Consider the following 24,238-nt stretch of genomic DNA (forward strand, 5'->3'; position numbering starts at 1 on the left):
GTAATTATTCTTTGTGGAGCTTACTTTCCAAGGAATAGAGCATTTTTTGATTTATATTCTTGAATTTAATAATATAAGTACATTTAATACTCCAGAGAGCCACCTTAAATTATGCAGAGTAGACAGAAAGGTTATGCATAATACAGAAAAACGGAGCTCAGCTTTAACTTTCAGTTAGTGCTGTAAAATAATGTAGCAGTCAAGCCTATCAAAAGCATTAATACAAGAAAGAATTTAGTTCACCCAGGGTTGTTGGTTTTGGGGGGAGAATATTTGTGTGTGTGTGCATATGTGTATGAATACGTTACTTTTCTGAAGACAGACTGGAAATTTTTGTCTCAAATTTATTAGTGTGTGCAGTTTGCAAAACTTGGCAGCTATCTTTAAGTTATCTTCAGATTTACAAGAACTGCTTCAGGAGGTGGATCTTCTGTCTTAGACAAATTATATCAGCATGGTGATTTTTAAGAACTGTGGGGGAAGCAAAGTTATTCCATTAAAGATTAGTTTTCCAGGTACATGCAAACAGCACTTTGTCAAAAATAGCTTGCGTTTCACTGTGATTTGCATTTCAAGGATAAGGCTGGATTTAGTAAGTAAATGAAGTTGGAGGACTTAGAATACATTTCTTCTTTTGTATCTGCTATGGAAAAGATTTGGTAAAATCTTCATACTCAGCCTTGTACATTGAACATGTGATTTGTAAGGTAGGAGAAATTTTTTTCTGTTCTCCCATCTTCCTGGTAGTTTCTATCACTTCAGTGGATATCAATATCCTCTAAGAAAATGGAAGTTTGGAACAGATTAGAGAATTTCTAAAAATGCAAGCTTGTGAAATTGGAAGATCCATTGAAGTTTCTCTTTCCAACTAAGTAAAATGGCTGATAGGTACCTAATTGAATGCACAAACTGAACATGTGACCTCCACTTAAACTAGACAGCACTTTTCTTGAATCTTCAAACAGCTTTGGAACCCAAACCATTTCCCCCATTTCTTTCTTTTCCAATTGTTATTGCAAATCTGAACGCAGTTTTTCAGAGCTTCAGGTTCCAGCAGTTTACTCTTAACAGTGAATGTTGGTATGCTGACCTATTACATGATGATGAAAATAGCTTAAATTTGAAAAAAATAAATAAATTGTAATACACCATCAATTTTGTCTGGAAACTCTGCTCATTACTTTCTAAACTGTACCAGATTTCCCGTGTCTTTATTTTAATTGCATGCTGTGATTAAGCTCTTACATTCCTTTTTTTAAAAACACTGAAGTTGTGCCTTCCCGTTCATAGCATGCAACTTCTTAGTGAAGACATTCTCTGAGATGTGTTTGTCTCAGCTTTTCAGATTGAAACAGAGTTCTCTTTATCAATTCTCAGTTAAAAACAAAGCAAACAAAAAAACACTTGAATAAATGTTGTCCTTTCTGATATTTTTTCATCTTAAAATTTGTTACCAATTGCAGCAGTCAGGAACTGTTTTAGGGATCATGGCTGTGTGAGACAACTTTGCAGACCAGTTAGTGCTGCATAGCACAGTGGTGATGAAATTCCTCTTGAGGAATATCTAGTATAAAAGGTCAAAGGATTTTTCCCACATCTTTCCTTTAAATTGAATTCCATGCTGTTTTTATTTTTTCTTTATTGCCTTTCAGGATGTAATGCCAAATCTGATAATAAGAAAATTATATCAATTTCTTCCTTGTTTTCTTTGTCCAACCCTTATTAATAGATCTTTCAATTTGGGGGTCCTTCTGACAAAAAAAATTAAAAAAAGAGGGGATGAAAAAACAAAACTTCCCAGCCTTTTCAGGCAGAACTCAGCAATGCAAAAAGCTGGAATTTGGGTGGCAAAAAATCAGGGAAAACTTTTTGGATAGGTCATACAGTAAGTTCCTGTAACCACCTGAGTTCATTCTGCTGTTGTCCATACTTGAACTCTGGATATGCCTTAGAGGACACTGTTTGCATGTCATTTGTTCTGGGTTGCCATTATGGGTTATTAGCTAGTAATTCTCCACGTTTAAATGCTTATTTATAGTACTTCTCAATAGAAATGTGACATAGAATAGAAAAGTTCTGTTGGAAGGGACCAATGAAGATCATTGAGTCCAACTGCCTGACCTCTTCAGGGCTAACCAGAAGTTAAAGTATATTAATTGAGGGTGTTGTCTGAGGGAGAGAGAGGAGAAGAATCACCTTTTTTGACTGGCTGGCGATGCTGTGTTTATTGCATCCTAAAATGAGGATTACCCTCTTGGCTGCCAGGGCACACTAATGGCTCATGTTGAGCCTGCTGTCAACCAGTACCCCCGGGTCTCTTTCTGCACAGCTGCTCTCCAGTCACTCATCTGTCCCTCTGTACCTGTGTCTGGCATTGTTCTGTCCCTGCCGCACCTGGCATGTACCGTTGTTGAATTGTATGTCATTGGTGATTGATCGACCAATACTCCAATATATCTAGATCCTCTGCAAGGCCCCTCATCCTTTAAGACAGCCAACAGCACCTCACAGTTTAGTATCATCATCAAACTTGCTAAGGATGCATTCAATTCCCACATACAGGAAGGAGTACAGGCTTGCCTTTAGCCAGGATATAAAACAAAATAGCCTCTCTAGGTTTGAAAGACTATTTTAATTCTTAAAAAAAAAAAAAAAAAAGTGAAAATAATTTTGTCCCTCACCACATCTACAAAGCAGAGTATGTGAGCAAACCACAGTAACGCTGTGAATTGCAAACACAGCTAGTCAAGGAAAGCTTATTAGCCTAAGGGGGAAAATGGCAGAATTACTGAAGTGCATTCAGAGAGTAAATGACATTCAATTTCAAATATTTCTAGTTACTGAACACAAGAAGAAAAATGTGGCATGTCTTGGGCTTCCTAAATTGGCTGTGTGTCTGTGTACAAGCATAGATGGACAAGGATTATTTGTAGTTTGGGAGATGTGCCCTGGTGTGCTGGAGCTCAATGTACTCAGTTTCCTACCGAGCCTCTCTGTGCCCAGACACTCAGGGGGAATGTGGTGTTTTGCATGCTGTGAATCCCTGTGCCGGTTCACAGAGCACTAATCTTGACCTTTAGATAATCCCCGACTCTACACCAGCAAGGACTGACAAATGAAATGCAATTACTACTGTCAAATTAAGTTATGATTTACTTATTAAATGTAAGATTTCTTTTCAAGGCTGGTGGTGCTGAGCATGTTATTTTTGTTTTTCAGTTTTAGCTTTTAGTCAGTTTATAAACATTAACTGTAAAATTCACCAAAAGGAATTAATGAAACAATGATATTTAGTATGCTTCCGAAGGAAGGATAACTTTTATTATTTTTCCCATCTTTTTCTTCTCACATAGGGTGGTGGGAAGGGAATAGGTTTGGTTGTCTTTTTTTTTTTTTTCAACAACAACAAAAAAGATAACGTGGTGTCTGTGTTGCATAAGAGTTCCAGACAGACAATGATGTCACCTCAATTCTTTATATAAAGGGCTTTAGTAGAATTAGAATATTATTTAAGTGACCTTACCAACATTTTGGAAACAATTTACAAAATTCATTTCAAGAGACATCTGTCAAAGTTTACAAGAACCACTGGTGATTAACTAATTTAGGAAAAAGAAAATCAACATAAGAAGTATTAAAGGTTAATTGTGGTCTAGCTGTCTCCTTAGTGTGTGCTGTCACAACTCTTCTGATTTTCTTCTCTTACTAGCTATACCAGTGACACCCAATTTTGTCTCTGTACACATCATGGTTTTGACAACAGGCAGATTCCTACGTGTGTTTTGCTTTTGCCTCTTAGAGAACAGGTATAGGACATAATAATAAATCACTGATCTACAGGTTTATTACTGTGTATTCAGAGTTGCATATCTTCAGATAGGAGCACACTGAAAAGCTTATAAGAAAATTTAAATAGAAAGTATCCTAATAAGGAAGTGTTAAGCCTGCGGCAAAAGGTGATGGGAAGATGCAAATGAAAACTGTAAGCAAAAAAATCTGACATCAATAATTTTATGATAAATATGTAAACTACAAATAAACCGGGTTTGCCTGTATTGTAGCCAGACATCCATCTAGGATAGGACCTTTTTCACAAACAGCTTAGTTTTTTTCCAAAATAATTGGCCTTCATTCCTTCAGTCTGACCACCAGCTGGATAAAGATAAGGCAATTAAACATTCTTTGGATCATGTCTGGACAGTAAAAATAGCCCTACTCATTAGTCAGCTCAAAAGTACTTCTGGTCTCTTGTTCTGTCTCCGGCAGTAGCTAGGGGCATATATCTGGGGAACAGATGCCCCTCAGCCACCCTCCCTGCTTCTAGCAGCCCATGGCTACTTAGTCAGATAACAACGTTCATAAATTGTTTCATGAATTTTTCTTATACATAATTGTCTAATTGCATTTTGAACCTATATTTGTTTACTTCTGTGGGACAATTAGTTCCATGGTGTAATAATGCAAACGTTTCATTTTTTTAAGACTTCCAAGTGATCCTTTCTCAAATTATTTTGCAGAAACATTTCAAATAATTCTGGAAATAGAGTAGGATTTTTTTCAGTTCAGAGGCCTGCAATTTTTATGGCCACAAGTAAGATTGTTGCATCCTACTGTAGCAAAGGGATCAAATAAAAAATTCTAAATGGTGCTATTTTCCTACATCCTTCAAGTGCAAGCTATGAATTGCAGAGACTGATGGTGCTAATATACAGCACTTTGAGGTTTAGTCAGAATTTTGCTATGGGCAAAATGCTGGGGTTAGAGTTTACACCCTTGAAGCTTTTCCATAAAAGAGCTCTTGATATCTCTGTCGTGATACCATGGGATTTGCTGTCTGCGATTTTAGGTTTCAAATGCTCATTATATTTCCCCCCATATTTCATAGCATCATGTGTAGAAAACTTGACATTAACTAGACAATTTATCAGAGCCTCAAGGACCTTTATTTTATAACCTGTGTTAGTAATCTTGAGTAACTTTCATTACATCATGAAGGTCTAAGTCAGGTGTCATCCGGTAGAGTGTGCAGAGGCTCCACGTGACGTGTTTTTTTGGTTCTGTTTTTTTCCATGCCCATGTGCATGAGGATGAGGTCTTTGGAATGAGGACTTCTTTGGAATTGAAATCCATTTTTCAACCTGATATGTAAACTCAGTTTCTCATTTCCAGGCCACGTACTTCTTTTATGGCATCAAATTAATTTTTTCATCTTTTCTTGTAGGGCTATACATTTTCAAAGTCCCATCCGTCTCCCTGCTCTGTGTTTGGTTTCCTCTTCCAGCTGCTTTTCCCCCAATATTACATTGCCGTTATGTTGCCTGTGGATATACAATCCAAATTCTTCACTACCTTCTTATTCTCCCTCATTCTGCTTCTTGACTTTGCTTTGTAGCGTCATACATATGAAGAAATGCAATCCCTGGTTAACCTTGGTGTGTAAATAGAATGAGCCTGAGACAATTGTGCTTTAACCAGAGAAGCCTGTTTTCCTCGGAGTGAAAGTGAGGATAGTGTTAAATTGCTAAAAAAAGTTGCCAACATAACGCTTAAGTTCTGTACTTTGCTATAATCCACCAGTAAAGCTATGCTAACAGGAATGTGAATACAAGAATTCCTTTGAAAACATTTCCTATTTGCATTTGATTTTTCTTCCATGTTACTTTTTTCTTCTGGAATACTTTGCCATTCTAATTTTACATGATTTTTGTGTCCCAAATCTTTATTCACCTGAAAAATTAAACAGAGCTCAAAACACACAAAGGCAGCATGGTCCAGGGTCATTCATGCCTCCCTTTCTGTGCACACACAACTAATGTACCATAGAGATGAAATTTTTAAAGCATCTGTCTCTCATGGCTGTTGTGTTGACTATTCCCAACTAAACCAGACTGACTCTTCACTCAAAAGAAAATTCAGGTTATGCAGCTACACACTTCTCCATGGGAGGACTGCATTCCACTGCAATTATTCAATTTCTCTGTACAAAATAAGCAGCTTTTCACTCACTCTGCTGCTGGTCACTCTTTTCCATCCCACTCAATTGATCTATTTTCTTGTACAACACACTGTTTTGTGAGACCAGACAATGCAAAGCTTAAATAAAGTAGTTTCAGCTAACTATATTTATTAGTATTCAATTTTATTGCAAACTTTTACCTGGATCTGTTCTTACAGTTGTTCCCTGGTACAACCATACTAAAATTCATGCTGACCTAAGGGAAGGGAAAGCATGAGACTGAATGCACAGTGGCAGTGGGGGAACATTTTTTAGGACAGCAGTGACTTATGTAAGACTCAGACACTTGTAGAAATGCTTTCTAAAGACAATGTCATGGTTTTTGTGCTTAGTGTATAGTTGTTTTCATTTTTTCAGGTTATCCAAGTCAAATAATTTTATAGTTTTGGCCTATAAGGTAATACCTTGTACTTGGACCAATGTATATAGAAAAGTACTAAAACTGAAAAGTCAGTTGCTTTAAGGCAGCTGTCCAAAAAGTATCCAAAATATTATCCAGCTATTAAAATAAGAATAGAAGAAATGTTCATAGAAGCTTTACTTGAGGGCGGTATTTGAAACTCACTCACCAAAGCATTATTTATGTGCTTTTTACTATTTAAAACTCTTTCAGCTCCTGTAGACGTACCTTGATGTCTCACGGTAGGACTTAGATCAACTTCTTGTTTCCTCTAATGTATTCAGTAGCTTATCTTTTCTTGTGTAACCTCTTCCCGGGGGGGGGAAAAAAAAAAGTGAGAAGGCAAAGTGACTGCAACTCATCCAACCTTCAGGTTACCAATATGCTATAGTTTCTATCAAGACTCCACAAGTTACTGTGAAGAGCGTGTGCTTTATCTTTGTAAATATAGCCACTGCAACAGTGAAAGGACATCTGGGCTGAAGGTCTAGTTAAAATCTTGTGAATTATTAAAACAGGTTTAGAAACTACTCTCAAAGTCGCTGCGTGTTGCTTACTCAATATTCATCCAGTTTATATAGCCTTAGCACCACAGATGCCAACACAAGATGAGAATCAGCACAATGTGTCCTCATGCCCTGCTGAGGCTCTGCAAACTGACTGTGCACAAAGACTGTGATCAGCTGATAAAACCATGGTGCCCTGAAACTGGGCACTGGTAATCTTGCTAGGGTGCTATATTTACTTAGTCTATATTGGTAGCGATCTATAAGAGGTTTAAAGTAGCTCTCAGTGGCAGAGCTGGTGTTTGAGTGATTGTTGCTGGGAAGCAAGAATGAACGTTTGGATGAATAAATACTGAAAAAGGTTACCTGGTATGTTTGACACTATGGGTGCTGCTGGATCAGCTGATGACATTAACGCTATGGAAATTCACCATTGGTACACAAAATTTATGAAGGAGTGCCCATCTGGACAACTTTGTCTGCATGAGTTTAAACAAGTCCTGGATCTGCATGGACTTACTCCTGAAGCTAACAGCTATGTTGAACAAGTATTTCACACATTTGACATGAATAAGGTAAGAATTTATTTTTAATTTTGTGACATTCTTATGGCTATAACATTTTATATGTTCAGCAACATGTCTCAGGGTGATGGTAATGCTGGCTATTCAGAGGTAATAGAAGTGAATCAGAGGCGATTCAATAGAAAACTACTGGCAAATAAATGGGAATGGCAGGTAAAAAATTTTGAATGCTCTGTTTCCAGCACGTTTTGCTGTTTTGGAAATCACCTACGTTCTAATATTTGTTGAATAACTTCTCATCTTTGTAACATGTATTTTTATTATTATTCTCTGTGAGTGTTTGTAGTTGGAAGTTTATTTGCATAACTCTACTTGAAAAAATATTTTTTAAAGCACTAAATTTTTGTCTGGGTCCATTGTTGTTAATGCTTTAAGAATATAAAACACAGCCATGATAGGATTTCTTCTGTCACCAAATAAAGGTTTCTGGATTCATTCTGAGCACCTGGTATGACTTAGGTTGGTATCGGTCAATCCCCCTTTTCCAAAGATACATCTTTCTGATTAAATTCCTCATCCCAATTTTACTTCTTAACATCCTAGGTTAACACAAAAGCCTCCAGGAGTTGTTGGTTGCCTTTCTGTCATTTGTTCTTCCAACTCAGAGTTCATACAGGTTCTTTCCAGCCATGAGACCCATCCAGAAGATTGTGCCTTGTTATTTTCTCCTTGAGCCAAATAAGGAAATAAAAATTTCTATTAAATACAGAAATGGAGAGTCATCTGTAATTCCTACAGAAATGTTTTTCCTTGACTGAAATAAGGTTTAGGCTGATTTGTCAATAGTAGAAACAACAATCAAAGTCAGCTTCCAGCTGAAAAAGCAAATGGGTCTATCATGGAGTAAAAACATTAATACATAAATAAGTAAAAACATTAGTGTATCAGAAAATTGAGCCCTCAACTTGCTTAAGTCACTTTTCAGAAAACTGGAATGTAAAATGAACGCTTCTTGAAAATCAGATTTCTGTCAAGGTGATGGCATCCCAATGCAAGACCAACTGCAGGCATCAGGAACCTGGGTACTTGCCGTGGAATAACTGAGGATGGGGAGAGGGAATAGCAAAGTACCATTTTGAATAGTTTTGCACCAACAGAAATACCCAGGAGAACTTGTCACTACTGTTGCTAGTGGTTCCTATCTTTGAAAATACCTATTCTACTCAGTAAATAGTGTAGCCAGTACAGGCAGCAAGTGCAGAATAAGTTAGATCACAGACTTTCAGGGTGCAGTTGCTCTTCACCACCTCTTTCAGCTTTTTCTAGTATCTGTAACCCTTGTAATAGTAAATATAATTAAAACTGTAACAATTTTCTTCACTTGTTTGTAATACTCATTGTACTTAGAATGTGGTTATTGATGTTGATATTTGCTTTTTATATACTTGAGGAATTACAGTCCAACAGATTACAGTTGTGGAAAACAGTTTTCCATGTCTACGTTATTTCCATAGGGAAAAAAAAAATAAATATGTTGTCAAAGTAGCTAGCCTTTCTGCATGAGGACAAGACATGTGTGTACCTGGCACCTGTCTAAATAGGGAAAGAGCTCAAAACTAACAAGGGGGAGAGCTTTATAAAAAGGGGAATGTCTTTTAGTTGATCAGCTGTGGTTTTTGTTTTTGTTTTTTACCAGTTATTGATGACAGAGCCTTCCTTCTAGTTCAAATAGCTTAGTATCCAGGGAGTAGCTTGCTCAGGTTATCTGATGAATACTAAGACATAGGCCTTAAACTTGCCAGGTTATACGCCCATCAGAGTTTTATTGCTACATGGTCCCATCTAGTGATCTCTAATTCTGTTCTCTCCTCAACCCATAACATTTTAATCAATCGACATATTTGAATAAAACTTCATGGAGTAGGAATTTTAGCTTATTAGTTCCTAAAGTTGTCATAAAAATTGGCAGCTGGGTAGCAGGGACACACCCAGGATGATTGCCCCACTCATGCAGAACTCAGCTTTTATTCATTGTTCAAGGCAGCAGCTGGTTGGCACAGCAATCAGGCACTTGTTTTCTTTTGCCTGGTGAGGATGCAGGGTGGAGCCAGGGTACCAGGGTGAGGAGATTTAGCAGACAATAGACAGAGTCTGTACAAATGAAGGCTTTTGTTTTGCTCTTCCCAGAAGAGCTTGTTTAATTAATGTTCCATGTTAGACAGAAAAAGATGTTTCAATATTTTATCCATTTGGAAGTCTTCCCCCCATTTTGATGAAATTAAACAATGATTTGGCCTTTAGGGCTTCATAAAATCCACTATAAAACTGCTTATGCTAGGCTTAAAACTTCATTATTTAATAATGAGCTCCAGCTAAAGATCTGATCTTCATTTCCAGTTCTGCAAGATGTTTTAACAATCAGACATTAGCTACTGTAATGTGATGCACGGATTTCATTGTATATTTTCTTAATTGAGCTGTTGCGGCAGAAGGCTCAGGAAAAGGTATTTTGAAGGCAGGATTGGCAGGGCACATTAAGAATCGTCGTATACCTGTGATTGTACAGTCTGTATCCTTTTGCAGCAGGGAATATTAAGAAGAATGTGACATCTACTCCCAGATAAAAGGCTGTCAAGTTTTACTCCTTGTCCAATCTGTTTGTATAATTTAGTAGTTAGAAAGGCTTAAAGAAATGCATTAACTGAACTGCAGTGTTTTACAACAGTATAGCAACAGGATTCAGATACTACACTTAGCATCTAGATGAGCTTGGTTATGTTTTTCTCTTGTAACATATGGAATTTTTATGGCTTGTCATAGGCTTTCTTAGAAACTGTCCTCATACTGCTCTTGATCATTCTGACCATATCAACTCTTCCCTAACACAAGTGTGACTTCTGAGTAGTGCAATCAAAATGGATTTGTCTTTTGGATGCTGGTCTTAATGCAGAAATCCAGCTCGAGGCTCCTTTCCACGCTAAGCTCAGCCAAAGGATCTTACTACGAGATGACTCAGCTCTTCGCATGTTACATGAACCAAGCCTCTCTGCCCTCTCTCATACTTCCGTGGCATAACAGCCTACCTGATCCAGTCAGCAAAAACTATTTAAGTACTTCTTAATAGAATAAGGAGATATCCTCTTTTATCTGTTTGTGAAAAAAGCTACATATAAATCAACTTTCTGACAGGTCATAACATTTATAGTTGCTAAAAGTTATTATTCAGACTGCCTTGCCCACTGCAAGTTGAAAACTACAGGGATGTTTTTCTTTTTTTTTCTAAAGTCTATGTGTTATTTTTCTTCTGCTAGAAGATCGTATTTTGTCTACTGCCATGATAGTAAAGATCTCTTGCCAGATCTTTGACATTACTGAATGAGGAAGAATTTGGGATCTCATATCTTGCAGTATGTCTGTCATTTAGGAATTGAGGTTGTAAGCAAATAACAGAGAAAGAGCAGGCTTCTTTCTGAACCTGAAATTGCTGGAGGTGGCTTTATCAGCTTCCAGTTTCAATAAGACATGCTTCAAATATACTGATTTCCATCACTGTATTATCTGGGAACCCATCACTAAGATTGTGTGAATAGAACTTGTGTTAAATGTATTATGCAAATGAAGCAATATGATTACATTTTAGTTACTCTTACTGATTAAGAATTATATAACTAAGGGTATGTTCCTACTTCTTTTTACATCAAGATTATATGAGAGGTATTTACCTCCTACTTCGGATAGAAAGGATGTAATTCAAATTCAAAGTATGTGTTTTAATTGGAGGGTCATGAAGAATGCTTTCAAACCCTTCAAAGAAGTCCTAAATCTCACTAGCTCTGATTTATGTACTTTTTTCTGGTTCTGGTCTGTGAAATTAAATATTTTTTTTTTTTTTTTTTAGATAACCTGATGTCTCCTGTGTGAGGTTATCAGAACATTTGTATTCAATGCCAATGTTATCCTATTGTATGGTCTGTTTATATAGTATCCTCTGTCAGCTGGATGAACATGCATTAGTACACATTAGTGTCACCATATACATCATTAGTATTTTGCAGGATTTGTGATTCTCTCTGTTTTACAAAGGGTTGAAAGTAAAGCCCCCCATACAAGACACAGAATTTGCTGTACCATTTCACAGTTTAGGAGGCATTCAAAGTCATCATAGCCAACACATTTTTAGTGCAAAGCATTATGATGCTTAGTAAGAGTACTAGGGCTGCAAACCTGACACAGGCTTGTACACAGCATAAGCAAAAACGTCATGTTTCATCTTCAAGATAGCCCCTGAAGATGCAGGATGAGCCTGAGAACATGTTGAGGTGTTGAGGTAGCTCTGGCCAGGGAGATGTATGTGCTTATTGACAAACCTGCTTGTGTTCAAACAGATTGCGGAGGATGATCCTATGGAGTTTCTATTTTTGCCTAATAGGGATTACCTAATCTGCAGGGATCTTTGAGAGGTTTATGGTAGTTTTACAGCTCCTGGACTGTGGTTCAGCTCTAGCTGGAGGCAAGCCAAGGAACGCAGGAGCACTGTGTAAACAGTGTGGTGTGGATGGAGAGGAAGGGCGGACAGCGTTATGGGTGCTGGGGAATCAGCAGATGATTTTGCTGCAATACAAAACAGTGAATGGTACAAGAGATTTATGAACCATTGCCCTTCTGGACAGCTTACTCTCCATGAGTTTAAGACAATACTCGGTCTATGTGATATGAACCCTCAGGCGAACATGTATGTTGAGCAGGTGTTTCAGATTTTTGACATGAATCAGGTAAGAAACTTTCTTGGACTATTTTCATCATGAAATGTGTATGTTAGCTTGCACAGTGGAAGATTTTGGCTTAGTGATATCAAGTAAGGAGGAGTAGGTAAACAGAAGTTGTTTTGGTGTTTTTTGTTTCGCTTTTTCTCATCAGCACAGCTTAAAATCAGAAAACCGGATTTGTTGGATTATTTCCAATGTCTTTCAGGGGGCTTAAGAGAAGAGCTCTTCAAAAATCTACCAGAAATGTTTGATTCCTTGCAGGTAGGACTGGCCAAAAGTCTGAAAATTGTCATGTTCCTCCCTTTCGCTGTTGAAATTTTGTGTGAATATTTCTGTCTTCATTCTCCTTTTAAAACATGTTTTTCCCCACTGTTTCTAAAGTAAAGTTTCTTCAGCTGTATTAGGCTGCATTTTGGGGGACATTTACAATGAATATCTTTTTATTTTCTTTATCTGATTACTACCATTCTTATTGTTATTTGGAAAGTTTGTAAAACAGTAATACAGCTGTTATATTTCCCTTCCCAACTCCTTAAAAATAATAATAATAATAATTCTGAGCAGAGGAAGGATGATAGACTCAAATTATTACATTAAATCAGAATTCCCAAGATGGTGTTATTTGTTCTAAATATAAATGGAAAGAATCAAGAAGTGCAGAGGAAAAAGAAAAAAAATAGAATCAAAAATACAATTAGGCAAGAATAAGATAAGTAGATACCAGCCATCCAGGAGGAAGAAGAAATAAGAAAACTGGAAAATAAATAATATATATGTGTATATATATATCAAATGAAAATGTACGAAGAGTGAAAAGAAGAAATAGTCTAATCTCAACTTGGTATATTAGTTCAAACCCTTGTGGAATTGAAATGCAGGTTGCAGAGAAGGAGTGTTGAAAAGATAGTTAAAATCTTAGTGACAGATCCCTTTTCTATCCAAAACTGAGCTGACACTTGGACAAAAAAAAAAAAATAAAATAAAATAAAAAAAAAATTGTATGGGAATAAACGTGGTAGTCTGTTGAGCTGCAGTAAGAGGTAAAAGAAGAGGCTAGGAATAGCAGCCCCAAGATTGAGCGCTTTGGGCATTGCTCCATAGAGCCCACCTTTCCTACAAGCCAAGGAAAGCACTTGGATGAAATTGCTGAACACCAATATGCAATTGCTATTTAGCAGCTACAACAAATCATTGCATCTCTAGCTGGAGCCACTAGGAGATGCAAGTTGCTCACAGTGTCTGCTGGGCTTGGGAACAGCTTGAGACACCAAGGAGAACATCAAAACGATGGTGCTTGATTGAAGAAGGCAGGCTCTCCTTTCAATTACACATTTACTGTTATTTCTGTCTTTTGGCTATCTTTTCCCTCTTCTAAAATGCTTAACTCAGTGTTTTGTTGTTTTGTTTTTTGTTTGTTTTTTTTTTTTTTTTTGCTGGTGAGGGGTGACAGAATAAATAAATAAATAAATAAATAGAAAGGGTGCTTGAATACCCTAAATTCTTCCAAATGGCTGTGCTGTGTAGGCAGATAAGAAGCAGCAGCTAGGATTTAGAACCGTTAAAGAGCTGTACGTTACATTATTAACTTGAAAAATCCAATTTGTCTAAGCTGAAATCCTTTATGAAAACAGTCTGTGGCATCAAAATGTCATTGGGTTGGGAGTTAAATCAGAGACATGGCCCTTAATACAAAGATTTAGGTGACTCTTGAAACAAGAATTTATTAAGTTAAATTGAAAATGATTTTTATTAATTTATGTTAAAAAGATTCTTACAGACCATTGATATTGAGCATTTTTATTTTTTTTCTTCAAAATTAAGTACTGCCTTTTTTTTTTTTTTCTTTTTCTCCCCAGATTATCAGGGTGCAAAAGTTGAGGGATTTGTTTTCTTTCTATTTCTCCCAGTTAGAATCAGGCCACTTCCTTGACCTCTCAGGTTAGACTTGATGAGAGGACTGTTTTCTGTCAGTTCTAGTAAGACCACTTAAAAGTAACAGTTTAATAGTCATTACACTGCTCAGACAGAGGTTTTCTTTCCCACTTGCTTGACGTCAGTTCAGGAAAATCAGTGAATTTGCAATAGCTAGAAAAAAGAAAGTATTCCTGACCCCACATGCATAGCTGCTTGAGGAGGATATGTTTCTCTGGTGACTAGAAACCTTAATGAAAACAACAGCTTCAGTAGGAGCCCCTTATTGTGTTAAGTCTTTGATTCCAAATGGGAAGCATAAGGTCAGTATCTCAGAATGCTTCCCGTAATCATTAAAATGAAAACAACTGTGCTGCAAATGTTTCTGTGGGAAATATAAGACATTATTTCATTATGCACGGTCTGCTGGTTATTTATAGATACTGGTGTGTGTAGCTAACCAGATCAGCAGAATCATGTCTCTGAGCGCTTAGTTTAATGATAAAAATGCCTGGGCTAGAGTACACACAACTCAGGTAAGCACAATTCCTTTTCTCATCACCAGCATACATATCACTGTGCTATACTTGTAATCTCCATGTCAGGAATAATGAGGCAGTAGTAAAAAAAGGAGTCAGGCATAAAAGGCTTCTGTAGGTGTACTTCTAAATGGTCGCTGCTTTCCCTTTCTGTTTTAAGTTCATACATAAAGCCAAGGAGATCATTGTAGAAATATAATAGAAGACACACAAGGACTTTGATTATGACCTAACAAAGTTGTGCCAGTGTTGAATCAGTGTTTTCAGTGAGAGAATAATCAAGTGACTGTACACCTGATCCCACACAGTTTGCCTTGTGTGCTATGGGTAAGAGGCCATATGAAACAGTAAAGAACTCTCATTTCCTCCTCCCCATGCTGGAGTTAGCAGGAATTTAGTGAGTCCTCTGCTCTCAGGCAGAGAGACTGAAGATTGTGTCCTACTACAAACTTGCCTCATCACAGCAAAAGCTGTCTGGTTTACGGAGGAGAGGAAAACAACCCTTAAAAGAAAGCCACCATTATGACAAAGATACAGGAGAGAGAAAGCCTAACTTGGTCTAACAAATGTACCTTGGTAAGTTACATTTGCCTGAAAAGACGCAAAAGGACTCTGAAGCTAGCTGGAGATGGGCAGTAGCCATATGCATGTGTGGAGCTCACAGTGATACTCTTAACAGAGGGAGGTGACAGGATGGGGAAAGAAAAGCACTCCTCACTCAGCTGGCTAGGCTGGGATATGGGAATGCCTGAAATGGTGCTTTCTGTGGTAGCTCCCCTCTGCAACTGATATGCACAGTGGTAGATGCCTTGTGAGGGTTAAACGACATCTGCAGGTGTCTGTAGGCACTCAGCACCAGTGGGGCATCATTTGATAGCAGTGGAGCATGGGGAGGAAAGGAACGGGAGGAGAAAGAGAGGGCGTAAAGTCCAGCCGCACAAGCTGCATCACACAAGAGAGAGAAATGGCACTTTTCAGAGCAAACAGTGGGTAGGATTTGCTGAGGAAGGGAGAAGGCAGTGGGATTGGAGAGCATCAGAATAGATCCAAAAATCAAGGGGAAAAGACAAGAAATGAATACAACTTTTAGATAAGAATTTGTAGATAAGACTTTTATTCAAATGCATTTAAAACTTGTCATTTGCTACTTTGAGCACTAGCAATTGTCTTTTTTGTCTTATGCTTCAAAGAAGTAGTATTCAGTTGAATCTACCACAGTCTAAAGATATGTGACCTTGTTTCACAATACAGGGTTTTAGTATCTGCTGCTCACAATTGAGTTACCACTGCTTTCATAATAAAGAGCGTATCTTCTTTAATATTTTACTTTTCTGCCATTTTTCATATCAAGATAGTTCCTAATAACCTTGCTGTGAAGAAAAAAAAAAATAAAAATAGAAGAATAAAAAGAGGAGCAACCACTATTATCAGCCTATGTGGAAGGGTTACTTTTTTATTATTTCTAAAGAAATCCAGATGGCATCATGCCTTCCAATACTGATGAGATTTTATACCATTTTCAGAGCAGGATTACTGAATCTGATGTTTTTCTCATGTTTGCCTACAGAGACAGTTTTGTTTTAGCTACAGCGTGAATTTTCTGTGTGCCCCATGTTCTTGCAATTTCACAGAAGTCTGTCCTTGAACCAACAATCTTCTTTATTATAGGATTGTCACATTTGGTGCAAGTACATTGTATCCCCATTACCTGTATGGACCACTTTCTTACTTCCCAAAGTATTGTACAGACTCCAGAAAGCTCTTTGGCATCTCTAACGTAGAACTCAACAGATACTGAAATTTTATCTTGGTCTTTCACCATCAGTTTGGTTTGCCATAGATTGCTCATTTGAAACTGATTCACTGGGCTTCCTATCTACAGGATAGTCCCTATAATCTTTGTTTCAGTGCTCTTTGAGATGGCATTGCTATATTAATTTCTTCAGTGCAGCTCCACATTGTTATGACTTTTTTTAAAAAAAAAAAAAAAAAAAAAGTAGAAATGTTCCAATCCCATTGGCTTTAGGAACAGGTGATTTCTGTAGAATTCTACTATCTCATCATACACTTTGTCTGCGAGTTTATTAACTGCTGTCAAACTATGCAGCAGGCTATAAATTTTAGCCTTTTTGTGTGCTATAAATCTCACCTTGTGTTTTTTTTTGTTTGGTTGGTTTTGTTTTTTGTCATGTGTAATATCAACATTACATACTATTCCAGTCTCCCACTAGGGGTGAAGGATGCTGTGACAGTGAACTATAAATCAGATCTTTTTCCCCAGGCATTTTTGCTGTCTTTTACAAATATTTTAGTTACTGTTATTAAATGAAAAGGATCCTGAAAACAAGTACTAAATTAAACTTGGAATGATTTTAAAGTAATGTTTTCTTGTTAGTTTTATGAGAAAGTGCAAAATCTGACAAAAGTCTGACTTCTAAGGCCCCAGCTTTACGTCAGCACAGCAGTCTTTGTAATGTGCTTCAGTCACCATGGGTACACTTTCTCATAACTTGTTATTTGGAAGAAAGTAGCAGGGGAAATGTGGGGAGTTTGGGGGCAGAAGGTGGGAAATATGGGTGGGAATGGAGAGGGATAAATAGATGTGGGCAATTCCCAAGTTCCCTATGCCTAAGAGGCATGCCTGGGAGCAGTGTTTGCAGAAGGTGATGTGATTCCACAAGAGCAGAGAGAGAAGAGGAAGGATGTCCAGGGCTGGGTGAGTTACTGATGAACAGTCCTTACCTATCATATCATGTGAAGTCTGCAGCTTGCCTAAGTTAGGTCCCTGGTGCCCTGTCCTTCTCTGGTATTTGACACAATGACTGTGCATCATTTTAAGTTTTTAAGGTATGATGGCTGAGGAAGAAAATCAGGCTTTTTTGTCAGGTTGTGCATAACCAAAAAGTTTGCTTATTTCCCTTCACCTCCCTTGTCCATGCTTCCTTTTCCCTTACCCCCACTGCTCCAGCCTATGCTCACCTGCAGACAGGCAGTAGATTTCAGCTGGGGTGCTCCTCCCTCTGCAGAGAAGAGTGTTTTGTGGCAAGGATGGGATCCTGTTGTGTCCCCCTCCCTTTTTGCCTCAGCTCCAGTAGATGGCCTAAGCCCCACAGGGACTTTCCTGCCCTCCCTGAGGAGTGGCAACAGAACTGCTTGCTCAGCCCCAGGACCTCCCCCATGCCCACAGGCACCACAAGCTGAGCAGACACGCTTCCCTGCTCCCTGCACAAGATGTGTCCCCGCTCTCCCTGTCACTGGGATCACATAGGAGCTCTAGGACTCAGAGATGGCCTCTGGGGGAAGGACAGCATAACCACCACCCAATTTGCTGGGCATGCTCTGCCTACTGGAACAACTTTGGCTAAGGCCATGACAAAGTTTGTGCTTTCCTGCTCAATCTTCAAAAGTTTGTGGGCACTTCTGAGGAGTGTTCAAGCTTTCTTACTCATATGCCTCACTAGGTATAATATCATATTTAATATATGATATTAAACTTAATGTCCTTGTAGAGAGAACTGCAGCAAAAACCATTAAGAGCATGTGGAGTCCTTTTCAGAAATTGACTGAACCCCATAAAATATTAATTGTTCTCTGGCTACAGTTGTGCTGAAGGGAGGTTACTGTTTTTCATAAGGCACTCAGCACTTCACAGGACTGTGCTCTTTAACTCCACCAAGTGATGGTAAATGAAAAGGATAAGCACGTGGGACTGTCTTGCTCCTACATCTCTAACATCCTATATTTTTGCACTGGTATTTATAACTCCAGATTTGTCTGTGACACAGTAATGCCCCTGAGCTGCTCATCTCCCTGTATAGAAGCTAATCAGTACAGAAGTATTATTGATACCTAACCCCTTCCCTGACCTCACAGAGGAAGAAAGAATTCACTTCCTGAAAGCTGTAAAATAAAAAGCAGGACTACAGCACTGACCAACAACAAGGAAAGTTGTATTTAATCTATTTAACAAACCAAGCTGATTTTTGTTAAAGGAGTTCCTGTAAAAGATTCCTCTTTTACTCAGGTTATGTCAGGAGGCTTATGACCAGAGTGTTGCATTTTATTTGGGGACCCGTACTCTGAGAGGGCAAATAGGGTGCAATTGCACACCTACAATGGAGAAGATGTTACAGCGGGCTGCCTGTTTGCATTCTCAAATTTCTCCATCCTTATTTATGGCATAAATTGTAACTTTTTCTTAAAGTCAGTCCAGAATTAGACTTCTATGTGTTGCTAATGGTTAGCATATAATTAATAGTCAAACACTGTGATGATCTCCTAGTTTTTCTAGCACGCATGTTTGTAGTGAGTGGGAGTTTGGCTTTTCAAGAACTACAATTTGAGCATGGCTCTGTTTACTTCCACTTTAGCCACATTATGAAATCCCATCTGGTTTAGAACCAGGCATTAAAGGTAATCTTACGTGGGTACAAATAGTCGCTAAATAAAAATAGAAACTCGGTTGTAAGAGGTTTACCATGGCCCTTTAAATGCAGTACTCGCCTGAGTTCTGGTCATGAGCAAGACTCTGAACCTGGGAGATATAATTGTGAACAGAATAAAAGAGACACTTGTGCAATAATATGGGTGCCAACGAATCATTGCCAGGTGATGGCCCTGTCCCAGAGATGCATCATTATTACAGCAAATTTATGAGAGAGTGCCCATCTGGGCAACTTAGTCTGCATGAATTCAAGAAACTCCTGGGTCTGCAGGGGCTGGATCCACAGGGAGATTTATACATTAAACGAGTGTTTGATATCTTTGATCTGAACCAGGTAAACCTTCTTTTATTTACATCTTTAATGTCATACTATTGTTTGTGAGTTGTAGCCTGCAGGCTTTTCTTTTTGATCTGCTCACAAAACTGCTGTCATGGACAGGGTTGCTGCTGTGGTGTGCTAAAGGTGAAGAGGTGGGACTGTGCTTTGTGAGCTTTGAGTAGGACTCTCACTAGTACTTTCCAGGTGCACTTGAAAAATATCAAGAAACAATTCTGAAAATTAGATGTAATTTGCAGTTCACAGGTTATTCTTCTTCTATCCTTTGCTTATCCTGTTCTTGTATGTGAGCATATAAAAATATTTGTATGTGCAAATACAAAGTTAGTTAACAATTTCATTTTCACAACAATATTAGACAAAGGGGAAAATATAGTCTCCACTTAACCAATAAAGTGCATCACAGGTGCACAGATTTGCCAAAAATACTGTATTGAATGTGTGGCACAGAGGAAAATGTGGCTAAGATTAGGAAATAACACACAGTGCCCAACTTATGAGACCAGAGGGACTACCAAATGAAGAGGTAAAGCAGATTCTTTGCATTGTATCTCCAATTTACTCTCCCTGAAACTGCAATAACTGCTCGTGGTTGCAGTCAGCTCTCCCTAACGTGTAAGCAATGCCCAAGTTATGACCATCTCGTACTTGTGTGCAGCACCTTTCACTAGGTGTAGAAGACCTTAGACCATGTGGTTGTGAAGGAAGAAGGCAAATAACATGGAAGAATCTAACAACTGACAGACTGCTGGGCAAGTGTGGGCTGTTTCCTAGGTCTGTCTTGAGGACTGCCTTACGCTTGTAGGTCCTGGAGCTGGCCAGCTTGAGCCCTCCACTCATGGCAGTGCTGGAGTGTCCCAGGACACTGCCTACCAGCACAGGCTCTGCAGATCGCTCTACAACTCTGGATTGATATAGAAGTGTGGAGGGTGAAATAAATGCAGCTTTCAGAAAGAACATGTGCTCAGGTTTAGTTGCTGTGGCAGTGGCCAGATGCATTTAAAATGGCAACACCTTGCTAATAGTCACTTCTCTATCTATGGGGTAATGTAGAGGAAATCAGTCTCAGAAAAATTGCTTTACTACTCATTGTATTGCTAACCCTCACACCTTTTATGAATACATTCTCAGGGGACAGCAGGCTATGGCTGTATAGCCAATACAGGAGAAAGTATTTCCTATTACTGCCTTTTCCATGTCTCTGTTCTGTATTTCTGATTAGTTGTATTTTAATCTCTATTCAGTTATAATGATTGTGTTTCTGTTACCATACAGCCTGAATTGCTTTGCTTCTTTTTCTAACACTCTGTTGTTAACAACACTGTTTTCATAAACTTAATTATATTTTTTGTTTGTTTCTGAGACTGAAAACCACTATTTTAAGGTATACTTCTGGAAATAACAAGTATCAGGCAAACACTTTTCAAGTACCTGTCCATGATGCTTTTATGTGGTTAAGCTGGGAATTAAGTAGCAACAGACCAGCCTCTCAGGGCAGGAGAAAGGAACAGTGTATGTTATTGATGAGTTAAAATAAGAGGATTTCCTCACTCCACATGTTCACTTTTTGTCCTGTACCCTTGCTACAGCTTTTTCTTCTCTGCAGGGGTTTTTGGTGGAAATGTAGGCTTTCATCCTGAAAGGTGCTTTTAGTTAAGTACAGATATGTGAAGAGTGGTCAATGGATAGCTGACTGGGAGTATCACACTGTGGGCTCTTAAATGGCAGCTAAGATTGTACAAATAAGGGGTCTTTATCCTTCTGCAACATTATGTAGAACATTTAGGCACTCTGCAATACTAAACAGATGATAATCTTTCATCTGCAAACCACTGAAGTTAATGTATGTGAGTGGTTGCATGCATAATAGGCATGGATTCAGAAATAATTTGGTCATTTGGGCTTTTTCTTACAATCAGTTTCCCTCAGCACTACAGAGACTTCTCAGGTTTGTAGGTCAAAATTTGATTTCTTTTGCTTTTGCACTCTTGTCTGGTTGTTGCTTTCTAATAAAGGGGTCATTACCACAGTGAGTGGTGGAGTATATAAAATTTCTTGATAGAAATGATTTCTTTTCGCTTAATAGTACCTTTTTATATAGCAGTGGTGTTTAGCTGGAGAGCTAGCAAACTTGAACATTCTCCCATGTTTTGCCTAGCTGACTTTTATAGATATATGACCTGATTTTTCCCTTCTCTAACTTTTTGTAGCCAGACAAAAACATGGTTTAAAAGTGGGGTTTTTATAGTTTAAATCTGTCATGACTTCTATTGCTGAAGTTTATATATAAAATCATATGGTCTGTGGACGGGTTTAAAGTTCATCTAAATCTGAAGAAACTAATTCTTGGAAACTTAAGTCATTTAATCAGGTCCTCTTCTGTCAGCATAAAATATGTATTTCTCATGTGGGCTTCTGTTTTCACACAAATAGAAATCTGCTCAGAAAGCTGTGCTAAAGTGCTGGGCCTGAGATTAAACTACAGTTTCAATTATAGCAGCTTAATGCTTCTTGAGGTAAGTTGGGGTCACCCATGCCTAGAAATACGCCATCATGAATATTATAATTAAACACTCTTAAAAAACGCATAGGCTTTCTCCTCCATGTTTCATATATGCCCAGTTTAAAATTTCTAGAAGGTAAAATGTGAAACATTAGCTTCATAGGAAGCCAATGAGGCTTGTGGGGGAAAAAAATTACAGTAGTGAATTGCATTTCACCTCCTTGTTAACCTTTCTGCTTCCAGTTGAGGTTTGTTACAGACATCTTTCGTCTACTTAGGATTTTGATTTAGAACAAAACAAACAAACAAAAAAAGAAAACACACACAAAAAAATCACTTGCCATTGAACTGGGAACAGTAAAAAAGTGATTGTGATAGCAGGTTATGGTTTTTGTTTGTTTGTTTTTGTTTTTACCAGTTAGTGATAGATTGATAGCCTAGTCAAAGCTTGGTTCACTCACGTCATCCATATAACTGTTAACATAAATTCAGGTGCAAGCCAAACCTTAGAGTTCCTCAGATTTAAATTGGAGATAATAGTTCAGTACCCTTCTTATGGAAATGACATTGGTCAGTCAACATGTGACAGTAGGGGGTACATCTTCACAGCACAGTTCAGTCTCATGTAGAGATATTGAGGTTACTTCTGGCCTTGCCCATAGCCAAAGCATGTTAGCTAGGAATATTGCACTAATTTACCATGCTGAAGAGGCAGTGCTACTGTGACTGTAGGGCTTCCTGGACCCATGAATCTTTCATGTTTCTATGTGACAGAGAATAGCATTGTACAGGTATTCAAGCCAAAGTCTCAACAGAGTGCATCTGTTCAATGGATAAAAGCTGTTCCCAGTCAGTGCCCATTTCTGTTGGAGTTTAGTGACACAAGCTTTGTCTTCTCAGGATCATACTCTCACTTCAAACAAAAATCCAGATTACTGTCATCCACACCCAATGGCTTCTAGGTATGTTTGCAACTGCAAAATTTAATAATTGAATTCTGCAAGAATAGATTGATTGAGTTCTTGTGACCTGTGAAGGACAAAATTTACGTAGCCATTTAACACGTGAAACAGTGTACTGAAAAATGGGATGCCGCTATGGTAGTTCTCTTATTGCCTATTTCATCATTAATTGAAACTAGCTACAAGAATAAATGTCTTGTTGCTTTGTAAGAAAATTGTATTTTAAAAGTTAGATACACTATGAAGAGTAAAGAGTGTTAATAGGATTTTGGTATGTAGCTCCAGAGGAAAAACATGCAATTTCAAGGATTTTCTGCTAACATTTTGTAAAGCATTAGATGGCCCTCAACAGAGAACAGCAGTTTTTGCTAAACCTCCTGTGCAGAGATTAAGTTGGTAGATGCAGAAAAATGGATGTTCCATAGCAAAGAGTTTACAAAATCTTTTGATAAGTAATCAACTGCTGATGTTAATTTGTAGTCATCCTTCTAGTTTGTGCTTTTTCATTTAATATTTAAAGTAGCCCTATGATAGAGTTCAACTGACATCATAAGGCAGATTAGGACAAAAAAAATGAAAAGGGAAAGAAAGTCACAGCACGTTATTTACTGTAGAACAGGTAATAAGAAATACAAAAATGTGTTACTTCAATATAACAGTTGTCTGTCAAAATGTCTACATGGCAGTGAAAACTATATCTCAAAACATCTTTTGTTGGGAGCCAGATAATCACTCCTTTTTTCCTCACTCTACCCTACTGTACTTCTGTGCCTTCATTTTTTTTTATTCTGATTTACAGTGATTTTCAGGTAGACTTTTCATTATCTTATTCTGTGGTCTGACTATAAATAGATATTACCCTCTCTGGTTACAGTGGCTTGAATGGGATTAGCCAATATCTCCTCTTGGGTATTGTAGTAGAAGGAAAGGTACATTATATGCTATGAAATCCTCTGTGAAAGCAGTGGTTGTAGTTCATTCTTAGAAAAATATAAAAATGCTCACAGAAATATTTAATGTTTTTCATAGATGTTTTAGTGAAAACTGCAGCTCATTGACTTGCAGTTGCTTTTTCCTCCACTTTTTCCCCCTTCTTAAGAAGTGTGAGAGACAAAGAAATGTTATTTTCATTGACATTATATGATAAGTTGTAAACGTTTGATATGGCCCAACCATGCAGTGGTTTCCTATCCCTATGTGACAGCTGCCTTCCAGGTTCCTGTGAGAGCATGAAGAGCTTTTAAAGCATTGCTAGTGTGCAATACTTTGAACACTACCTGGAAATATTAAGTGTTCCTATTTCTTATGAGATTTATTAGAATGACTCGGG

At 37.9% G+C, this 24,238-nt stretch overlaps 1 protein-coding gene across 2 annotated transcripts in view; it reads left to right on the top strand.

Moving 5' to 3' along the window:
- The first annotated feature begins 6,725 nt into the window (after nucleotides 1-6,725).
- GUCA1C (guanylate cyclase activator 1C) overlaps nucleotides 6,726-24,238 on the top strand; it is a 34,702-nt gene continuing 17,189 nt past the window's right edge. Inside the window, exon 1 of one of the 2 annotated variants that reach the window (XM_068693655.1) lies at nucleotides 6,726-7,497. In XM_068693655.1, coding sequence (XP_068549756.1) covers nucleotides 7,294-7,497 — 204 coding nt within the window. In that variant the 5' untranslated portion in view covers nucleotides 6,726-7,293. Of the gene's footprint in view, nucleotides 7,498-11,769; nucleotides 12,219-24,238 lie in introns of those variants that run through there. The other variant, XM_068693658.1, reaches the window with a different exon arrangement.

The sequence above is a fragment of the Anas acuta genome, chromosome 1 (genome assembly GCF_963932015.1).
Source record: "Anas acuta chromosome 1, bAnaAcu1.1, whole genome shotgun sequence".
NCBI lineage: Eukaryota > Metazoa > Chordata > Aves > Anseriformes > Anatidae > Anas > Anas acuta.